We start from the raw sequence: 21,572 nt of genomic DNA, 5'->3' as shown, positions 1-21,572 counted from the left end.
CAGAGCTTCATTCTAATGTCAGTCCTGTAATCTTCCAAAACTGAGTTCATCTGGAGGGATTTGTAGCAGATGGCTAATTGGTGGATGCACAGGATTCTTCCTTTAAATTTAAAAACAAACAAACAAACAAACCCCACAAAGACTGACAGGACAAAAAATATAAAAACAAGCTTGGCTTCGAGATACTGTGTTCAGCATCCCACCCTGATGAGTGGAATGTTGATCAGTGGATATTGTTACGAGGTCCCCTAAGGAAAAGTAGTGCATTTGTTTGTTGAACACGTGCCTCTCTATCAGTCCTGGCAGATGTTCTACCTCTTGGCTGCCTTTTTGACGAGGCCTGAAGCTGGTGTGGGATGGAGGATGCCAAATACAGCATTGTGGCTTCACACAAGGGCAGCAGCAGGAGCAGAATGTTTCCTTGATGGCTGGCAGTCTCAAGAAGACAAGACTGAGTGTATGTAGCTCTCTTGGTAGTAGATCAAGTGCTTCTCAATCTTACAGTATCTTCTGGAATTTTTAAGCTAAACTGGTTTTGGTTTGGGGTTTTTTTTTGTGTGGTTATACTGATAGAAGGGCCAAATAGTGGGATAATCTAAAGTATCGAGGTAATCCTGTAAAATGTGGGAATTTAGAGGATGGGTGTCCTGTTTCTTTGGACTTGTACCATTGGACAACTATATACTGATATAAGTAGCATCTGTATACCTGTATACATGGGATTATACAGACTGATTGCTCCATACAATGTTTCTGAATTTAAGCAAAACTTCAAAATGTTTGTCTTGGTGCTGATTGCTCTTTGTATTCAAATCTTACCTCTTCTTACATATATTCACCTTTTATATGGTGTTATACTTCCTAACAATAAGGGAATTTCCCAAAATTACGATAGAATGCAGATTAAATTTGAGGGTATTAAGCTACCTAATATCCTCACCTCTAATGGAGACAAATCCATCACAAGTTTCCTCTTAATAAATGCTGTTTTTCTGTGTTCAAAATGAAGCTTTGAAAATTTGCTTGTGCCTTGATGGTGAATATTTACCTAAATTCTAGATGATTGTTATATTTAGACATTGAAGTATGAAATGCCAATAAATAAAAATAGTGCTTTAGTAAACTGTAACAATGTATACAGGAAGTAAACAAAGTAGGTTCCTAATACTTTTTCAGGTAATCTGTATGTATTCAATAACAGTTTCAAAATTTCTAGCCCTTGGTGCCAAGTTTTGTTGCCATCATAGCTGTGGTGTGGGTGGAAGAGCCCAACCAGAAATGAGCAGATCTAACTGTAAGCTACTTTGCATGTTGTCAGTTGACTATAAATTGCAGCAGTCATTGACTCAGCGGAACAAGCAACACAATTCAGGTAAGAGACTTGCATGTTGCTGTATCTAGCCAAGATCTTCACTGAATATCAGTTTTTGAAAATCACTTCTACCAGCCATTCACTAACAATGCTTCCATAGCTCTTTAATGAATCCTGTTTAATACGATCTCTTATTTAATAAGGTGTAAGAAAAATGGAACATTAATTTCTTTTTTTTTAAATATCATTCAGATATTTTCAGGTATTCATCACTCTTAAAATAGCACGTCTTGTTTCCTTGGATTTTACTTCCATCTGAAGATTGGTGAGTCTCTGGTCTAAGAGGAAAATGTTCCTAACACTTGAATTTTGCACTTTGTGCTGGTAGTAAGGCAGCAGGTAACTGTTTTATGTAACGCTGTTGTCCAGCAGAAGTGTCAGTACTAAGCAACAAATACTGCAAGTATCTCTTCTTGAGGAGTTGTGTTGGTTTTGATTTCTTGCTCTGTAATGATGTTTTGCTGTAAGTTTTTATTTTGCTATGTAGCAGACTTTTTCCTCAGACAGTGTTTTTAAGTTGTTAGCAGTAGAAAGTTTTTAGACAATAACCTGTGTAAGTAGAAAAAGGAAAGATGACTGGCTATTGTTTTGATTTTACGATGAGTGTATATTCACCTCTTGATTTTTTTACATGCATACTAATATGAAATGGATGTGTGTTCATGCTTTCAACCTACCTACAGAAGTACCTGTTTAAGATGCATGTGACTTTCACTCATGTCTAACAGCACACTATAAGTGAATTCTTAATTCATTGGATTTCTGTCGTGAAATCTATGTGCACCAGAAAAAGAGACAACACTGAGTTCAGAGGCATTTTCATAGAATATGTTGAGAGGACAGGTCCACACTGAGTAAAAAATTCTCTCTGTATAAACATGGCAGGTATGAAGTCATTAGAAAACATTACAATATCCCCATATCCTTGTGAAGGATTCAGGGGATCCCATTTATGTTATGGAGCTGTGATTGGAGCATTTGAAGCTTTGTAAGATTTCTGTGAGTATGGAATCTAGATGTGTTTAGTAACCTAGCTAAATGTTCAGGTGTGGATTCCATTTTAGAGGATGTAATATAACTTAAGTGCTTTAGACAGCAATGTACAGATGTGCAAGTGGATGGTGAGTAAGAACATTTTTGGATAAATTCTGTGTAGGCAAGTATTGCCTTCAAGCTGTAAGGATGGCTCACAGTAATTCTTTAAAAATTAACTAGTAATTTCAAGTGTATTTTAAGTAGCTATTAGGAGACAGTCATTACATTATCAGCACCTATGCTGATATTTAGCTGTTTGAATAATGATATTGAGAAGACACTATAATGTAGCTTCCTATAAACCCTTGCAAGATTATCTTTGTAATAAATCTGTAAGGGTGATTTAAATAGTTACACCTGCTGTAATGCTGCTCTGAAGAGAGGATATGGGGTTTTAGTAGGCCAGTCTGAGTCAGAGCAGTGCCCTAACAACTGTCTGCAGTCCTTTCTTAGTATTACTAAGACATATATTTTTTCCTTTAATATTGATTATTTTTATTTATTTAGTCCTCTATCAATAGGATTGTATTTAGTATTTCATATCTGTGTTTAATCTGCAGGTGAGTGCAGGAGGAGCATGAGGACCCAAGGAGATGTTAGGCTTAGCAGAAATTCTCTCTTCTTTCTAAATTCTCTAAACTTCTTTTAAACCTTTTTATGTTGAGTGGATGTAGTACCTGACAGACATGAAACTAAGATTGGGATAGCACAAGCTTTCCATCTATTTAAGATAGTGTGGTGAATGAGACATCAAGTGAACAGAGAGAAAAAATGATTTGTCTTTGAAGGCTTTTTGGTATGAATAAGGAGTCTTTTACTGCAATTGTAGATTTAATTTTTTTCAGGAGGAGAAGGGGGTGGAGAGAATGTCTCTGATGTTGGCCTGCTTTGTTTATTGTCTACAGACATGTAAGTTTTGGTGGATTTGGAGCAAGCTAGACTCATGTGGAGTACGTAGATTCTCTTAATTTCTAAATCTGAGGTGAAAGGAGACTGCTTGCTCTTTCCTGTTGTGAATTATTTTAATCAGTGTTGTTGACTTACACTTTCTGTTTTTTTAAATGGCAAATTGTTTGCTCTATCTGATGATCTTCTAACACCTTTCTGAAATGTCACAAATGCATTCAAAATCTCTTCTGGAAAATGCCAGTGAGGCCAAGTGCTGGTGGGTCTGCATGAGGTGTTTTTATTACTGTTCAGTAAGAGTGGTTTAAACTATTATGTAACTGTGTGTTTACAGGTTAAATGCAGAACCTGATGGATGGCAAAAGCTACTGTAACCTCATCTGTACTGAGACCCAGTGCATACAACTGGCCCGGCCTTTCTGTGCCGACCCACTGGTCACATTCCACGTGCACCCAGAAACACCAAACCAGGTCACTTGCTGTGAGGATTTGTCATTCCTTCCTTTCATGTCTGAGCATCTCATCACCGAGAACTTCTGCAGTGAGCCCTGTACCTTTCCCTACCAAATGCCCCATTCCAATTTCCACAGAAGCGAGTACTCCTACGGGCCAGCTTTCATCAGGAAGAGGAATGAGAGGGAAAGGCAGCGGGTTAAGTGTGTCAATGAAGGCTATGCTAAGCTGAGGCATCACCTGCCAAAGGAATACTTGGAGAAACGGCTCAGCAAGGTAGAGACACTCCGTGCTGCAATAAAATACATTAGGTACCTGCAGTCTGTTCTGTACAGTGATTCTGTGGTGGCAGGAAAAAACGTCATGGAGCCAAGCCAAGCTCCTAAAGCAATTAACAAACAGAACCAGTTTTTGCAGGCGATCTAAAGTGTTGCAAACCAAGCAAAAGGTACCGCGTCTGGGAGCGTAGTAGCCACTCCATTAATGACGTGAGTGTTCCTGGCACATCTTGGGAGCAGCTCGGAGCACACGTCAGTGTCAGCCCACACAGGAGCTTTAGTTTTGCAGATAGTAACTAAGCTTAGATACGAAAAAGACCACTGGGAAAATCTGAGCTGAATGACCTAAGTTAATTCATGAAAATCAGGAAGCGTTTCTAAATTTGTCACCAAGCTAAAAATGTAGCACCTATACGTGTGAAGTAACTGTATGTATCATCACAATCTGCATGCTTTAAAATAAAATCTTTCTACTGATGGGACTGAGATTCTTCTCATTTTTTCTAATGTTACTGATTTACTCTCACATACACTTTATTAAAAGATTCATGATTGCCAATGCTTCTCTTAAAAGACCCTTTTAAAGGTTCCAAGGAGTGTTGTTAGATGCCAACAGAAAGAATAACTTAGTTTAAAAGGGAGAAATAGAGTAAGGTAGCAGCTTTCTGCAGCACAATTACTGAACATAGGAAGATCATTAAGTTTTGCATGTGCTGTTTCATTGTTTTCTTATTAATGAATATTTTAATCACATTGAAAACTATTGACTTAGCCTAATTTTGGTTGAAAATTGGATTCTTATTTGGATATCACTGCCCTTAAAAATTACTAGATAAAGAACAATACACTACATAAAGAAGGCTGGGAAGGTCTTGGCTATGGGGGAAAAAACAATCCTACAACAGAAATTTTTCGGGACTTTGACTGATAATGGTTGAGGTCTGGGGTGGTCTCCCCCAGCCTCCCAGTCTGTTCCTCTGTACTACTGATGGTTTCAGTCAGCTGTTGTGGAATAGATTTGTGTGAAGATGATGAAGAGTTTAGCTCACAACTGGTAAAAGTGTTCTTAACATTTGCTCTGCATAAGGGGATGGTATTATTGATACTGAGCAATTCTGCTGGCAGCAGGAGAGCATGTAGCATGCACAGCAGAATGCACAAAAAAATGGTTACAGACTTCTTAAGTGATGTATCCTTGTCTCTAATTGCAGTCATCCCCCTGTTACATTGTTTTTATAGCAGTGAATTGGAAAATGCCTGCAAAAGGCAATTAAGCATTCCAAACACACACCCTCCAAAAAAACCCACAACCACAAAACCAAACAAATGAGAAATCAAACCCCAGTTGTTAACTCTGTTTTAAGGAGGAAATAAAGATTAGGGATCACAGCAGAGGTTAACAGGTGGATTTCTGCTTTATATTCTGTCATGTTTTTGGTAGACAAGTTGTGGGAAAGGGGTAGAATTTGTAATCCTTCCCCCTTAGTGCAAAAGGAGAAAGTTGTAAAGCGATTTGACTTTGGTTTACCTCAGCTTCAACGTTTCTTTTCATATTTCAAAGCAATTTACTTGTCATGCCCTGTGGTGGCAGGCTTTTTTCCCCCCTTAAATCTGAATTGTGGCTTTGATGCTGTTTTTATCCTGCGAGAGTAGGCCTAGAGGACACTGAGCTCTCTTATAATCCTTTCTCTGCCCCTGCAGTCTTTCAGTGCAGTACCTAAATCCACACGAACACTGAGCGAATGTGTGGCAGACAAATGGTCCTCTCAGTAGTCCTGTTCCACTGGTTTTTAAGTAGTAAGGTCAGGATGTCCAATCCTGGAAGTAACAACTATGGCAACCTCCATAGCAACCAGGAAACACTGGCAGCAAGAGGCCTCCTGTGTCCAACGGGCAAAAGGGCAAGATTTCTGCACTCAGACTAAATCCAAACTGACCAGATGCACTGTTACCAATAGCTGGTAAGTTTGAAACTCTGCTGTGTCAAACTATTTGGAGTTATCCAGAAATAAAATCTCAGAATATAGTGTAGTTGCCTTTGTCAGTGACCTGTTTTGTACAGAAATAGGAGTCCCTGCCCTCAGCAGTAACAGTGCTGAATGGTAGAAATGATAGTTGCATTTCTTTGCAAAGTATTACTGATTCTGCCCTGTTTTGGTTTTATAAGGAGGGGGTCTGTATAGTTACGAAACAATTGGATATATTGTGTTGATTTGCTGACTTAAAGACGCATTCTGCAGCAGTTAACCCACTCTTCTTGCTGGGTTTGCTCTGCTAGTTTTCTGAAATTATGTATATCTGGGAGTCTCCACAAAAAAGACTTCCAGATGATATTTCTTAGATAAGAGACAAAATATCTAAACTGGAGTTTATCAAAATATCTAAACAGGAGTGCTTAAACTGCATTTTGTAAAATAAAGCACTTAAATTTTATGTTGTTGAATTTCCATGCAAATTTTACCCTAAGCATGCTAAATGTTTCTAAGCAATGTTAAAAAAAAAAAAAAAGGGAAATGAATGGAAGCTTGTCTACTACATCTTTTTAAATTACCAGAGATAGCATCACATCATTGATCTTACTGTGACAGCCTCTGAATAGTTATCACTTGTCACATCTGAGCATCTCATTCTTTCTCATTGCAAGCCATAATCCTGCTGTTATAAAACATGACAGGACAGCTGAAAGATCAAAATATTTCCTCTTAATACATCACTATAAATAAACAACAGGCAATGGTAATCGTTCAAAAACTGTCACGTTTACTCAGCTTGTCAACTTCAGCTGTAATTTCTGTCTCAGCTTGTAAAACAGCGAAGGTTTGGCTGGCACTGTGTACAAGAAAGCTTTAAAGGAGAGTATAGGTATAAGAAAAGAGAGCTGGATTTTACAGAGGAAAACAAACGTTGGAGGGAGGTGAAAATTATTCTTTTTCTGGAGATTTTCATAACATTTGTCATTTCCCTGGGTGTTTCTGTCCCTCTTTCAGGTCGGGATTTGGGTGACTGAAGATCACTGAAGGCAGTGATATGGGTTCATCTGGCCAAATGCCAGTCTGAATATTCTGAATTCGGTGTTTTTAAATAAAAATAAACAACTAATCAAAAGTACTGAGTTCTTGAGGTACTCTGGAAAGCATTTCTTTGTGTTAGAAATGCCAGTACTTTGTCTCTTTTCTACCAACAGATCACGACTGAGTCCTGCAGGTATCTGCTTTTGCAAGAATGGCTCATTTGGAAGGGTTCCTGCCTACGAGTCACAGGTATTGCAGTGTGAGGCCAGCTCTGGACAAGTTCTCGTGTTCCAGCATTGTACCTGCCATTAACCCCAGCTGCAGGAGCTCTTTTGTAGTGTATCCTGCCTGGATCGCTGAGCCCCTCACTCCCCAGAGGTAAGATCAATTCCTGTTTGAGTCTGTGATTTGTTTTTTTCCATGATATCTAATAGGATAAACCAGGCTGGTGTGTCAGATTAATAAATTAGCAGTTTGAACATCATTTGGGCTTTTCCACCCCTGCACTGGCAGTTTTTTAGATGGTGTTAACTGAAGTAATTTGCTACCTTGGAGATTATGAAAAGCAAAGCCTGAGTAAGCCTCCTATCAAAGAAACATTCCTATAATATTATTTGGATAAATAAAAGCATCTTGCATTAGCAGCTGTCTTCTGTGAAATGTTTCTAATGCTTTGTGACAGAAGATTATTTTTCAAGTTTTGAACTTGAACCTGTCATCAACCAGCAGCGTGGTTGTTTACTTCTCTGCTTTGCTGTTCCCCGAATGCTTCAGTGTAAACCATCAGCTACAGCATTCTCAAGCACGCCTACGCTGTGCTCTGTGCTGGGGAAGGGTTGCATTGTCTTGCCAGGTAAACAGCAAAGGGATAGTGCAGGTATTCCTGGCCCAGGATTCCAGCAGACTGCTTCCTCTAAACCTAAAACCAAAGAAATCTGGGTAAAAGCAGACACTGATATGTTTTTCCCAAGAACAAGTAACTGTCCCCGCACAGGCAAGTTTGCTTCCCACATTCTTTGGCCTGTGGGAGTGGTAGAAAATGAGATGGGGTGTTCCAGTTCTGAAATCTTAAAAGGTTTTGTTTTTTTTTTTTCATGACCTACAGAAGCTATTTCTCTCATTGCTGACCCATTTTCTTTTCTTCAAGGTGCCAATGGATTAGCCACTGCCTCCACTCCCCCCGCCTGGCATGGGAGAGACTGGGGAGATCCGTGTGCATAGACAGCAACGTGCCTGTGCTGGTGAGAAGGGAACAAGATGGATTTTATTACCATGGTACAGTAAAAGAGGAGGTAGAGGTGAGCAGTGGTACAGTAACATGGGTGTGAGTAACAGGGAGCAGTCCTCACACACCACCTGAGTTCAGTGTAGCAGTTTTGGTTTCAGCTGGTGCATGAATTAGAGAACAGATCACCAGGACAGCTGGAACTTGTGGTTATCATAAAGCTCCCAACATGCATGATTCCAGGCTGTTCCTTACCTCCTGTTGCCTCACAAGCCATGTGAACCTCTTGTGTACAGCATAGCCTGAGGCACCAATAAACTAATGATGGTCAGAACTGTGCTCTGCTCAGCCCCCTTTGCTGAGTCCATCCCTAGCAGTGAGCAGGTGTGTTTCAGGGATCCTCATCTTGTGCAGAAAATGGGTGCCCCACAGACTCCCAGTTCCTGCTGAAAGCAGTGTTGTTGTGCACCTTGGAAGAGCAGTCCTCTGCCTCTGCTGGTGCTGGGCACTGAGCCAGGCTCAGACAGCCTGAGTGCCGTTGCAAACGATGTAGGGGCTGCTGTTGTGTGTACACACATAACCATCAATAGCACAGGAAAAGGCTTAGTGTTTTGTGTACACACATCCACCTTGAGTCAGCTACAGACCAATGGCTTGGGGTCTTTCCAGAAATGTCAGTGAAAGCTTTAATTCATTGGTTTGTTAGCACTTCAAACTTAACACAAAAAAGAGCCTATTCTTTCTCAAGAACAGGGAAGTGCCTCACTTCATTGTTGATGGAAAGCCTCTTGACAGGCCTTAGTGTAAAAGAAAATAAAAATTCCCGACAAACCCCCCAAGAAGCAGAGTTAGTCTTGTATGTAATGAGGAAGACTTAGGCACAATTTAAGAACAGGTCTGAAAGGCTTCAGTGTCCCTTGTTACTTGGCACACATGGTGGTGTTTGTGAAATCCAGCTACACTTGTCTATAGCTTTTTCTCTTGGGAAAGAAAATACAGATCCTAGTGGCAGTGACTCTATACATATGCTTTGCTCATCCTTCTTTCTGGTGAGCCTCTTCGAGATTTTTCTGGCCATCTCAGTGCTGGACTAACACCACACACTATTTAGCTACTGTTCAGGCTTGGTTTGGCCTAGTCACATAGGCACAGGATGGCCTCCTACTGAGGGTTACATGACCTGACACATTATAGGGTGTTTTTCAGTGGAACTGCTATTTTGTTCTTGGTAACAGAGTGAAAGAGGCATGTTCCTGGTAGAGTTTGCCAAACCACTTGTGTCCCGTGGAAAGCATCCAGTGCGTGTGCAAAAAACAGCAAAGGATGACATTCTGGAGTATGTGAATGGGATGAAGCACTCCTTACTCCCTGGAGACAAAGTGCTGGCACCCTGGGAGCCAGATATGGCCAGGTATGGCCCAGGAACCGTCCTCACAGGCATTGAGACAAGGGACCCCTTAAGAGGTAAGAAAGATGTTGCCCTCTCCCTTCTTGTCTTGCTCTGGAACACGCGTGAGACTGTCGGGATAAACGCTTGTCACGATAAACTCTTGTCACTGTGCAACTGCCAGAGGAATAACAGTGCACAGAGTACAGTTTAGTGTTGCTTAGAGCTTACAGGAGCTGATGGGACTTGCTGATGGATATCTGTGTGTAATCTTATCGGTCTGACCCTAAGGAAGTTGTGACCCATAAAAATGTCATCTGTGTCCGTGGGTGTTGCTGGGACAGGGCTGTGTCTGCCATGTGCAGGACTGTGGCCTTTTCACAAGGAATACAAATGAGACAACTTTCAGGAAGCATTCATCTGATCTTAATGCTCACATTTGTAACAAATGGTACATCTGGGGGTGATTTTATCACCCAAACATAGGAGATTTCAACAGCTCATTAATTTTTCCCACATTTGACAGTCGAGCTCCACTGACTTACCAAAATACTTTTCTCAGAGCATTGCTGCTAACTTTGGCAGTAAAAACAAAGATTACTCAGTCAACAGTTTCTTGTTCATCTGATGACAGATTGGTAGGAAAGATGCTGCCAGTCCTGTGTTTTAATGATGGTGCCCTAGCTGCCCACTCTACCCCTCCAGCATTATGGTGAGAGGGATGATAGTTGATCCTGCTGCTTGACAGAAGTAGAAAGTGTACAAAGCTGCAAAGCCTGATCTGTGTATGTGCACTGCCCAGGCAGGCCAGCTGCTTATGGCTGCTTACTTTTTCTCTTAACAGCCTCAGAAGATGAAGAAATTACAGTCCAGTTCTGGAATGATAAGAAAGTGAAACTCCCACGTAATGTGGCTCTGTGGATCCCTCCTGGCCTGTGGGAGAGGATTGTAGAGATGATCCACATGCCCTTCACCAGCAGGCTGAAGTCCAGAGAAAATCCACATGCTGGATCTTGTATTTTTCCCTACAGTCCTAAACCAGCCCTCATTCCTGTTTGTGCTGGACACAGCCTTGCCAAGCACTGCTTGCTCTGCTCACCCTGCTGGCCACATTTCCACTACCACTGTGGTGGTGCTTTGTGCTGTTTGTCAGGATGTGTAAGGTGCATCTGCTGCTGTCACCCCCGTGCTGATGCCTGGTGGTCTCTTCCATCCAGGTCTCTGGTCTTTCAGAACAGATCTGAAGAGGCAGAGTCCAGCAGTGAGCCGTCTCCAGGCCTTCTAGAACTGGAAGGCACAAAACAAGAAGCAGCTGCAGCTGTGGCTACATCTTCCTCCTCTTCTGATTCAAAGTGGGACCTGAAGCTACTCCCCACTAGGAGTACTGTGGTGGACAGTGCTGTTAACACAGCCTGTGGCTGTCTTGAAAAGCCCAAACTAAAGGATTCTGCAAGACCTCAGTGGAAATACTGGAAAAGAAGCCACCACAGGTCACATTCCAGTAATTCAGGTACCTTTCAGCATCTCCACAGAGAAGCAGCAGTCAGAGGGAACAAAACCAAATGTGCTCTGGGCAGGGCAGTCACTCTGCCTGTAGGTTATTGGTTATTGGGATTAGTACTGTAAATTTGCATGTCAGTCTCTGATACAATACTTCTCCCTCCCCAATGTTTCTGCTGCTTCTTTTAGCAACTCATCTCATGGAAAAATACCACAACAGTTAATTTCATTAACCTGCATAGCTAGTCCATGCTGAATAACCTGGAAGAATTCCTTTCAGGCTTAAGTTGCATTTTCTCTCTTCTGAAACACATGATTCTCCATTTCAGTTCTGGTTTTACTCTTACACACAATTTTACTCCTTCCTAGGACTTGGCAGTTGCAGCAGCACATGTATGAAGGGCAAGCTGGAATCCAAAGCCATCTCCATTGGGGACACATCCCATGTGGGCCCAGCTAATCGGAGTGCAATGTTTGAAACCATTGAGCTCTCTCCCAGAGGGCAACTCACAGTGAAAGAAATCTTAAGAGACCAAGATTTCAAGCCATCACTGGAGGTAAGGTAATCTGTATTAATAGTGTAGTTATGTAAGCATGAGGTTTGTTTGAATGGAAAAGATATTCTTGTTAATGGTCTGGGAGCTGGTAAGAAAACTACATGGTTTCTAATTTAACTGCTTGCTAAGGCCATCCACCTGTTTTGTGATAGGTAGGAAACTTCTGCACTAACAGGAAACTAAAATCCCCAAACCCTAAGGAAGGGCTGAAGCTACTTGGTAAAATAGAACCGATTATGGCAGTAACTGTGTGAGCATTTAATAATGCAGAGTTCCGTTCAGAAACCTGCCAAATGCCCATTGACAGCAACTCAGTGAAGTCCTATGGAAGTAGAGACCTACATGAGTGGCCCTAGAAATGGACAGATGTGACTGTCAGCAGCAATAGAACACAAGGAAAGACTCAACCTGGAAAGGTGCTGAGCTCTGCCAGTCAAATTCTGATAGTCACAATCTTTGTCTCTGAAAGATAAAAGCAGATTCTTTAGTAAACAGTTTTTGCCAAGTTTCTTTTACTCCCTTGCAAGAAGCAAGCAGTTTAAACAGCAGATCCCTACCCTAAAGCTGGGGATACAGAGTAAGCAAACTGTGTCACAGCTAGGAACAAGGACAACACCCTGGTTTTCAGGCCTGGCTTCTGTTGGCCATGATCCCTCCTGCTTTAGAAAAACTTGGGAAAAAAATCAGAACATGAATGCTAAAAAAAGCAAGCACAGAAAAGAGAAAGAAAAAAGCTTACAGGAAGAAGTGGAAGATGAAAGAGAATGTCAGCACAAGAGCATCTGGGGTACAATTAATAAATTATATATCAGAAATCAAATATTAGCTCCTCTGTACCTTCATGCTCTTGCTACTGTAAGCTGACTCCAAAAAAACTTTGAACATTCTAACCTTGTACATTTAGGAGAAGATGAATCTGTTCATGACATGTCTTACTGAACAGAAAATATACTGGAAGACATATTCTCACAATTATATGCATTCATTTTAAGCAGATGCTCACCAACTTATTAACTGTGTGGTTCCTACTTTCTATTTCTATTCTACTTTATTATTAAAATAATCATAATTACACGCCTTTTTAATTGATTTCCTAGGAATTTAGAAGCTAATGTGGAGCTTCAGGCAAACATGCTGTATGTTAGTAAGTGTCACAGCTGTGCACTGAAGTGACGTGATTTGCCTTTTGGTAAAACTAATAAGAAAGCAGAATTGTTTAATTCTAGCCCCAAACCAGCAGCATGAACCACAGCAGTGGGCACAATGTGGTAATACAGAGTATAATGACATCCTTTTATTCCTGTAAAATAGCCCTAGGTGATTTTAAACCTAGAAGATACATTGGCACTCTTTGAGATAGCTGAGGCAGTTTTATCATGTGTTACAGACTGCATCAGAAGTGACTTGCAACAAACAAGTGAAGCTAGACCATAGGCTTCCCAGAGGTGCTCTCTGGGGGGCTGATGTCCTCTCTCTGCAGTCAACAACAATCCTCCTAACTTCTAAAGCAGCAAAATTTTTCATCAAAGCCTAACATCTTCTGAAAATCCTTTGGTCTTAACTGTCCAGTTCTCTGTTTCAGCAGTAAAGTTTGTACTAGCACAGAAAATATACCATTGTTAAGGCTACGTGAGGCAGAGGTACAGCCAGGAAAGCAGCGGTTAACAAAGACACTGATGCTTTTTTTAGCCCTGATTTCCAAGGGATTTGTTTTCTGTCCTCCAGGAAGAAGGTTTTGCAGCATCAGAAAAACAAAGAAACAAAAGAGCGTCAGATGATAAATGTAAAGCGACTTGCGTGGGCGACGACAAACTTGATGTTATAGAGCATGTCAGAGCTCCCTTGCAACAAAGCAGAGAGAGACACAATCAACCAGAATTCAGCACATGAAGTTCAGGGGCTGAAATTTCAGGTAAAATACTCTATCGGTGTTATACTTATTAAGCAAATCAAGTTCTGGTTTAGGTACTGTCTCAGTGGAATACCTTTATGGGTGACTATATAGTTTTAATACTGAGAAAGTATATTTCTACCCACATCAAACTTCAGCATCCTCACTCTTTACTCCAAGGTGTGATATTAAATTCCTAACTACCTGAACTTGACTTTACAGTTCTGGAGAGATCAGATGAACTAGTATGAGCACTAAAAGCCTGAACAGATGCACAGCAAGAGTCCAATAAACCTCCAATTTGCCTACAGTTCCCTAGAGTGAGCCAGAGGAATTCAGGAAAGCAATTTTTGTTAGTAGAAAGCCAGAAGGAATGCAGAAACAATACAAGTTGACAGCTGAAAGTATTTTTTTCAGGATTAAAGCGGAAGACAAAGTAGCCAGAGGGTAAAAGACCTGCTACTGTAGAAACAAATAACAAAATGCTTAGAGATCCAGCATTCAAGTCACTGAATTTTATGTTCAAATGAAAATTACTGAAACCTTAATACATCAGCTACAAAAAGATGACAGATCTATATAGGTCACATCACTAATTCTAAACATGGAACCTGATCCTTTGGGAAAGTAAAGCATCCAGGGAATTTTGTTAGCAGGATTGCTCATGTTTAAAGCACATGAACTTGTCCATAAGCTGCAGTCTGCAGGTACTCAGCAGTACTTTTCCCCTGCAGGAAATAGGATAATTCAGGGTACCCCACTGCCCTCAGAAAAGGCAGCTAACTGGGGTTGAGCCTGCTCTGCAAAGGGACAGGACTTGAGGGGTCAATAATTTACGTGCCTATACTGAACATCTGACATATATTCAAGCACCTTTCTGAGCTGGGGTCCTAGGTAGTGAATTATGTTTACATTTTATTTCTTTATTAGAATTGTAAAAGTATAGATAAGAGAATGGATTATGATCCAGCTGCTCTAAAATCAGTGCCATCCTACAGAAGCTAATGCACATCCATATTCATACCACACGGATCATGCTCTCTGTGGTCCACAATGCGACATGGAGGTTCTGTCTGAGCATACTATAAAAGAAGCAGTCCTCACAAAGGCTCGATCATGTATTTTATTCCACTGATTGTATCTTTAGTTGTTTAAAGCAGAAGAATCTGGAATTACAGTCACATAATTGGATTTAAAAGGCACACAGTGTACAAATATTTATAAAATCAGTGTACAAAGTGGGTTGCATATAATTGCATTAAGTAGAAAACAAATATACAGACCATAAAAATGGAGTCTCCAAAGAGGAAGCTACTATTAAAGTGCTAACAAGAAAAGGATATTTATAGTTCATTACATGCAGTAAAAAGAGCCTTGTATTTTATTCCCGTGATGTCAAGAAACAACAAACATCACAGAACAAAAGTTAAATCAACACTTTGTCCTGCATTGACACCTACTACGAGGGTTTTTTTCACCATGTCATCTGAGATTGCTGTGACAGAATAGATGCCGGGAGAAACTTCGATGTACAAGTCTTTGGAAGCTTGTCTGGTCTTTAAGAGGAAAAAAAAAAAAGCTTCATTACTGGTTAGCCATCCTAGATTTCCCACAAAAATAAAAATTTTGAATTTGGTTAAAAAAATTACATTTCAGCTGCTATATAAATGTACTAAGGTTTTTCAAAATCAGCGTGGACAAAACTGTGAAATGTTCCTGTGGAAGTGATCACTATGCTGTAATCTGTGTCTCACAAAACTGAAAGTTAGCAACCTAGACAGTTTTGAACATAAACCTGGAAAACATTCCCTATCATAAGAGTGTTCCCACTAATTTGTACTGTGTGTTTCTTGTCTATTGTGTCTTAGCAGTTTTTGAAATTGATTTGGTGAAGTGTTAGGCTTTTAGAAATAAAACCAGATTTCTTCTCCTTGAGGAACAGGAGTCTTCAGAGAGCCTGTAGGAGGGCCAAGAGTAAATGGCTAAGCAACTGCTGTGTGCCTTGCTGCACACTTTTCCTCAGGAGCACGAGTGAGGTGAGACTGGAGAAGTGCTGCCTTATTGCTGCTGATGTAATTCACAAAAGCCTAGAGCTTTATTGGTGTTTCACGTTCTGTACCAGTCTAACTGGTACAGACTCTTAAGTGGTTATGTGCCAGAATGCCACAATCTGGCTTCTGATTAACAGTGCAACTCTCTGTGTGCCCATTTTCCTGTCTATACATACCCCCCCAGGACTGGGAACGCACCACTTGTTAATCTTCTGTGTCATCCAAGTCTCCACATCTGTCACAATTTTTAACCAGCTTGATGCAAAATGATGATAAAAAAATGCTATCAAATACCTCCATTTAAAAACAAAGTATTCTATAAACTTACACGTTGCTGGCAAGTTTGAGCTCGACTGGGTGCTCTGGAAGCTTCAGGCCTCTGGAAAGAAAAAGATACTGTTTTCTAATGATATAACACATCCAGCCCAAGTGAGGTGATGTGTCATGTGCAGGAAATTTTCCCCTCCATGAAAGGACTGATATGACACTGGTTGGTGCCACCAGAAGCTACTCTGTCTTCCCACCACCCAACAGAAGGCTTAGATCAGTCCAGGTGTTCCTAAGTCCATACTGTCAACCTACATATATTAGTGTCTCACAGATGGATGGATAACAATTATCCTGCTGCAAGGGAAGGAATAACCTTAAATCAAAACCAAAAGTACCTACCTCTTCTTCCTCCTCTCTTTCCTCTGCCTGCTTGCCATGGTATTTGCAGATGTGTTTAATTTCATGCTCTTTGCACCTCGGGGCTCCCACGAAGCTATAGTACTTCTGGACAACAATAGAAACACAGAATATTATGTGGGGAGGCATCAAAGGCCATACTCACAGCTACTGCAGATTTACAACTGAAAGTGGAACTGCACAGCTACTGACTTCCTGTATTAATTGGCTGGTTTGTTCTCTTGTGAGGATGAAAACAATGCCTGGATGTCCACAAGACACCTGCCTTACGGTACAAGACTGTCAGCCCTGATTTTAGAAGCCTGTCTCCTGACACAGTATGTAGGGAGGGACTCTGGCACCTCAGAACTGAACTTGTGAAAATGTCAGAAGGAATATTCTGGAAATACCTTCCTGATCAGGCTCTTCAAGAAAAGCTCGGGTGGAAGAAGGCACAGTTTATGGGTCCTTAATAGGACATATATGCCAGCGAGGTGCTTTGCAACCTAGCCAGTGAAGATTCATTCTGCAGGGCACATGCAGGAGCAGCACTCTAAAAGCAGAACATGTTAATACTGAAAACTGAGTCAGTAAAGAACCTAAAGTGTTTTCAAGGCTGGTACCAGTAGCACAGCAGTTTTGAGAACTGTGTTTAAGTCTACAGCAGCCCTCTTCTGGTTCAGCTGCAGAGGTACTGGAACCTTCCTCACTGCAAATTTAATATTAGAGTACAGCTCTGCTGCCATCTGTTGTCACAAGAGAACTCCTCCCAGGGTTACCTTTTTGATCACAGGGACCAAAAAGTTCCAAAATATCTATTTTATTTCACTTATGTTGTCCTCAACCCTCACTGTCTGGACTAAAGATAACAAAAATAAGGCTATAGCAATTCTTATTTCCAGATCTACTGCTATGCTTTATTCCTCGAGCTTATGCACAAATCAAGAGATCTGGTTGCTTGTATTGTGGTTTCTGTGGAGCTATGTCCCAAAATGCATCAAATGCTCTGACCTATTGCATAATGCTTTGCAGCACATCTCTGTATCACAGGAGGTGAGCTGGATTCTTTAATGTGATGGCACAGAGCAAAGAAATAAAATCAAACTTTTGGTGAGTAATGAGGGTAAACTTTGGTCCCTTAGTAACTCCAAACAACTCAGCTTAAATCCCAGTTCTAATTGTTTGCATTGAAGTGGCTAAATGGTTGTGTTCAGCTGGAGATTTTTATTTGCGCTTTTTAAACTTTATCCATGAACAGGTCTGACAATTCCCCCTTTTTATGACTCCTCTAAAAAATGACTGAAGCAGTACTGTCTTGGCTGATGCATAAGTGTGGAAATCATTTACTGCTTTTCCAACTCTAATACTGTTAGCAGGCCATAAGGTAGACCCATAGATTAATATAGGTTGGAAAACACCCTTAAGATCATACAGTCCAACCATAAACTTAGCACTGCCAATTCCACCACTAAGGATGAATCTCTATACACTTGTATTTTTGTTTCATCTTGTGTAAAACTCTATTCTGCCTGAGTTGTTTTCAGGATTAACTGGTTACTGTGTGTAGTGCTTTCAAATGATAGAAGAGTTGCTTAAGATCTAATCATTTGGGGTGATGAAGTACTGTTTTCTCTAATGTAATTGCAGACTTAGCCTGTGTTATTAACTCTGCAGACAACGAGCTCCCTGCTGTGTTGTAACAGCTCCCGAGGGGCACAGCCGCTGTGAACTGCGGTGGAATTCACAGAGACTTCAGTGCAGCAGCTGGGCTGCAGGGCTGCCTTCACAAGGATGAGCTGGCAGAGGTTGGCTCCTGGTCCATCCACTCCATAAGGCAATGACACCTGACAGCCAAAGCCAGCATGAAAGCAGTGGAGCTGTGCATCTGTAAGCCATACCCCTCCATTTCTACTTATCACAAAGGTACGGTGCTGCTCAGAACTGAGCCCACAGTCCTCATCCAGTGGCAACATCCCAGATCAACTTCGACCCGGTTTCATCTGGGAATGGAGTTGGTTTTCTTCCTAGTAGCTGGTACAGTAGCTGTGTTTTGGGTTTGGTACAAGTATAATGTTAATAACAAACGGATGTTTTGGTTGTTGAATGGTGCTTACCCTAAATCAAGGACTTTTCAGTATCTCATGCTCTGCCAGCAGGGAGGTGCACAAAAAGATGGGAGGGAGCCTAGCCAGGACAGCTGACCCAAACTTGCCAGAAGGATATTCCATACCATGGACTGTCCTGCTCAGTATAAACTGGGAGAGTTGGCTGGGGGGGCCGACTGCTGTTTGGGGACTGGCTGGGCATTGGTGGTGAGCAACTGTATTGTGCATCCCTTGTTCTTCTTGGGTTTTATTTGTCTCTCTCCTTTTCATTACAATTATTATTATTATTGTTATTATCATTACTATTATCATATTTTACTTTGTTTCAATTATTAAACTGTTCTTCTTTCAACCCACAAGTTTTATTTTCTCCTGATTCTCCTCCCATCCCTCCAGGGTAGGGGGGCAGGGAAGGGAGTGAGCTGTATGGTACTTAGTTGCTGACTGGGGTTAAATCACAATACTGGGGAGGTTAACTCAAAGTTCAGAGCAAAAGCATGACACAAAACAATCTCTTTGCTCGAGAGTCGAACTCTTTAACATTAGCCTTACTTCCATCACCCAGAACACAGTGTCAGCCAGCATGAGTGCTTCACATTGGTCTGATGGAAACAAAGGGTTACTATGTCATAAAGCCACTCTACAGCAGAGATACTTTGGAGCACTGGAAACACTCCATATATTGTGACACAAAAGCCTGTGCAGGGGCCGACACAATGTAATTTGTGATGTCACCTGACATTTCTGCCTCTCTGACTGTAATGCCTTTTCACCAAGAAATGGAGAAACCCTCTGCTAAAATCTGCACCGGGCTACTGGTACTGTCCATGGAAAATGCTGATAGTGATGTTTATCAGCTCAAGTGCGATAACACCGGTGAAACCTGCCATGTACCCTTCTACCACATGATGGTGAATGTCCCAAATGTCTTCATCTAGGCCGGCATCAGAGGCTCACTGGCTGAACTCTTTCCATGCAATGAGTGAAACTGAAGTCTAATTTTTTCAGTAAAAGTGGTGCCTGCTGGGCACATGATAAACATTCCCCTCTGCACGGGTCTGGGGGCGAAACCTCACCTCGCATTCCCTTGAGGCTTTACCCATCAGCTTCACGATCGAATCGAAGGCTGCGCTGAGGCGCTCGGCTTCTTCCTCCTGCAATTAGAGACATTCTCTGTAACCCAGCGCGGTGCTCGTTGCTTAGAGGCAGAAAGCGATTAAACAGCAAACACTCCCGGCTGTCCCTGGGGTGGCACAGTCCCGGGTGGCCCAGCGCTGCCCCGCCGGTTCCAAAGGAAGATGTAGCGGGGGGAGAGGGGTAGGAAGCGACAAAGCGTACTTCAGGACGCTCGTTAAGGCTCGCACGTATACAGACATAGATCCGTGTGTACAGGGAGGTGTGCGGGTCTCACTGACCGGTCCCGGTCCCGGCCCCCGGTTCTGCCGCCCGGACGCCGCCGCGCACTCACAGCACATCTCCGCGCCAGCCTCGGCCGTGCGCCACCTGCGCGCGCCCACCATTTCCATCCCGCCGCCGCCGCGGCCGGCCCGCCGCCTCCCTGCGAACGCCGCCGCCCGCCCGACCTCCGCGCCCGCCCTCCTCCCCGCCGCCGCCGATAGGGGGCGACTGCCGCCCGCTCCGCCCGGGAGCGCCGGGGAAGAATCGGCGGACCGCGGCCCGGGCAGCGTCGTGTGGGGAACCTCGGACTCGGCGGGCCCGGCGGGTCTCCACCCTGCGGTGCTGCCCGGCTGTTTGGTTTTCTTTTAAAACTTGTGAGGTGCACGGTGACGATGGCAGTAGGTAGCGATGGCCGGCTGGGCGAAGGGGGTGCGGGCGAGAGGGCACAGCAACTGCATCCGCTCCCCGGAGGAAAACCCGCTCACCTGGGTCGGTGAAAGAAACCGCGCGGCGTTTTGGCCCCCTGCGAGCAGGGTTTGCCAAACCAGCCGGTTCGCTCCCTGGGAGCCGGGTCTGTCCCAGGAGGGTTCTCCGGCGAGGCCGTGGTCACCGCTTGGAGTCGCCAGATGGGCTCGGGAAGCGGCTCCGTGTGAGTCAGAGCCACCCCGAGGCCTCGCTAACCCCGTGTGCCCTGAGATGGCGGTGGGAAGGGCGAAATACGCACAGAAACTTTCTTCAAGGGTGGTATGGCCGAGGTTAACGTGGAGGCCCCGATTCTGCAAGTCCTCCATTCCTGCTGAGAGCTTTGCTAGCAGTAATCTGTTTGGCAAACAGCAAAAATAATCCCCTCCTAGTTTAAGTTTTACTGTCGTCTTCCAGTTGCTTAACCAGAGCAGCAGCCAGGGCCTGTAATAAGCAAGCCCTTTGCAGGCTGCTTGTTCATTAAAACACATTCAGAGCCCCAACTCAGTGTTCAGATACAGCTTAAGTTTGGTCTCCTGTACTCACAAGAAAATGTAAGCAGCTGCTGGAGTGCTTGAGGTCTGGGGAACTGAGTGAAACATAAACAGAGGAGAAAAATAATATTTGATAAAAGCAATGTTAGCATGTTTGATGGGCTGGAGAAGCAGCCAGAATAGACTGCTTCCTGCTTAATTGGAAGCTGAATATCTTTCTATGCATCATTCCTTGTTAGCAATGGTCTCCTGGAGAGGCAGGTGAGTTTGCTGTCTGGCTGCACTGGTGAAATATACTTGGAAAGGCCCTCCTGTGTCCTTTTCGTAACAGGGAGACAACCATTCATTTGCTACTCCTGCCAGGTACTTGTAGCAGTAGCTTGTTCAGGAGGTAAATTATTCCTTGTGTGTTGAAGTTTAAACTCCCACCATTTTTTGATGTTCAATGACACAGTACTCCTTTTGCAGCTGAGTAAATACATCTGTCCCAAGAAGGCTGACAGCTGAAATAGCTTGTGCTTTGAAACACATTCACATCAGAATCCAGATGAGAGCTACCCTTATTTCCTGTACACTCACTCTTTTGAAATATAATGGAGGCTTGTGAAATGCTGGGCATTTACACCAGATTCCTTGTTGTATGGGATGATGGATCAGAATATCTCAAGACAACATATTTTGTTTTGCTGATGAGGTGGCAAAAGCCAGGAATAGTTTATCCTGAGCACTTGGTTCTGTGTTCAGAGAAGTATCCTGGTGTAGGAAACCTCATAAGCATATG

The 21,572-nt window shown here is 42.6% G+C and overlaps 3 protein-coding genes across 5 annotated transcripts; 2 read left to right on the top strand and 1 right to left on the bottom strand.

Annotated features, from left to right (window-relative positions):
• The first annotated feature begins 221 nt into the window (after window positions 1-221).
• On the top strand, window positions 222-4,488 carry ASCL3 (achaete-scute family bHLH transcription factor 3). Of its 3 annotated transcripts, XM_029961081.1 has the most exons (3): window positions 222-1,372; window positions 1,565-1,637; window positions 3,648-4,488. In XM_029961081.1, the coding sequence occupies exon 3, from the start codon at window positions 3,653-3,655 to the stop codon at window positions 4,190-4,192; it is 540 nt and encodes a 179-aa protein (XP_029816941.1). In that variant the 5' UTR covers window positions 222-1,372; window positions 1,565-1,637; window positions 3,648-3,652; the 3' UTR covers window positions 4,193-4,488. The 3 variants fall into 3 exon arrangements, with proteins under 3 accessions (XP_029816941.1, XP_029816940.1, XP_029816939.1); XM_029961080.1 differs by having other exon boundaries at window positions 222-1,637; XM_029961079.1 differs by having other exon boundaries at window positions 222-3,316.
• Window positions 4,489-5,970: 1,482 nt separating this feature from the next.
• Window positions 5,971-13,619, top strand: CUNH11orf16 (chromosome unknown C11orf16 homolog). Its single transcript, XM_029961082.1, has 8 exons — window positions 5,971-6,005; window positions 7,229-7,433; window positions 8,203-8,353; window positions 8,662-8,664; window positions 9,516-9,744; window positions 10,512-11,177; window positions 11,537-11,724; window positions 13,450-13,619. The coding sequence occupies exons 2-8, from the start codon at window positions 7,267-7,269 to the stop codon at window positions 13,612-13,614; spliced, it is 1,569 nt and encodes a 522-aa protein (XP_029816942.1). The 5' UTR covers window positions 5,971-6,005; window positions 7,229-7,266; the 3' UTR covers window positions 13,615-13,619.
• Window positions 13,620-14,727: 1,108 nt separating this feature from the next.
• On the bottom strand, window positions 14,728-19,963 carry AKIP1 (A-kinase interacting protein 1). Its single transcript, XM_018075974.2, has 5 exons — window positions 19,853-19,963; window positions 19,514-19,591; window positions 16,336-16,440; window positions 15,995-16,045; window positions 14,728-15,171 (listed from the first exon to the last, which is right to left on the bottom strand). The coding sequence occupies exons 1-5, from the start codon at window positions 19,961-19,963 to the stop codon at window positions 15,028-15,030; spliced, it is 489 nt and encodes a 162-aa protein (XP_017931463.2). The 3' UTR covers window positions 14,728-15,027.
• Window positions 19,964-21,572: the final 1,609 nt, after the last annotated feature.

Source organism: Manacus vitellinus, unplaced genomic scaffold, assembly GCF_001715985.3.
Source record: "Manacus vitellinus isolate BGI_N305 unplaced genomic scaffold, ASM171598v3 scaffold_30_pilon, whole genome shotgun sequence".
Lineage (NCBI taxonomy): Eukaryota > Metazoa > Chordata > Aves > Passeriformes > Pipridae > Manacus > Manacus vitellinus.
The sequence above is the reverse complement of the archived record's forward strand: the minus strand, read 5'-3'. Positions and strand labels throughout refer to the sequence as shown.

Excerpts from the sequence above, each read along its gene's own strand:
- ASCL3 (XM_029961081.1), top strand. The coding sequence starts at position 3,653 with ATGCAGAACCTGATGGATGGCAAAAGCTACTGTAACCTCATCTGTACT.
- CUNH11orf16 (XM_029961082.1), top strand. The coding sequence starts at position 7,267 with ATGGCTCATTTGGAAGGGTTCCTGCCTACGAGTCACAGGTATTGCAGT. Across the intron at positions 11,178-11,536 it reads GTCACATTCCAGTAATTCAG|GACTTGGCAGTTGCAGCAGC; the intron begins GTACCTTTCAGC and ends ACTCCTTCCTAG. Across the intron at positions 11,725-13,449 it reads ATTTCAAGCCATCACTGGAG|GAAGAAGGTTTTGCAGCATC; the intron begins GTAAGGTAATCT and ends TCTGTCCTCCAG.
- AKIP1 (XM_018075974.2), bottom strand. The coding sequence starts at position 19,963 with ATGGAAATGGTGGGCGCGCGCAGGTGGCGCACGGCCGAGGCTGGCGCG. Across the intron at positions 19,592-19,852 it reads GGGGGCCGGGACCGGGACCG|GAGGAAGAAGCCGAGCGCCT; the intron begins GTCAGTGAGACC and ends CTCTAATTGCAG. Across the intron at positions 15,172-15,994 it reads CTCAAACTTGCCAGCAACGT|ACCAGACAAGCTTCCAAAGA; the intron begins GTAAGTTTATAG and ends TTCCTCTTAAAG.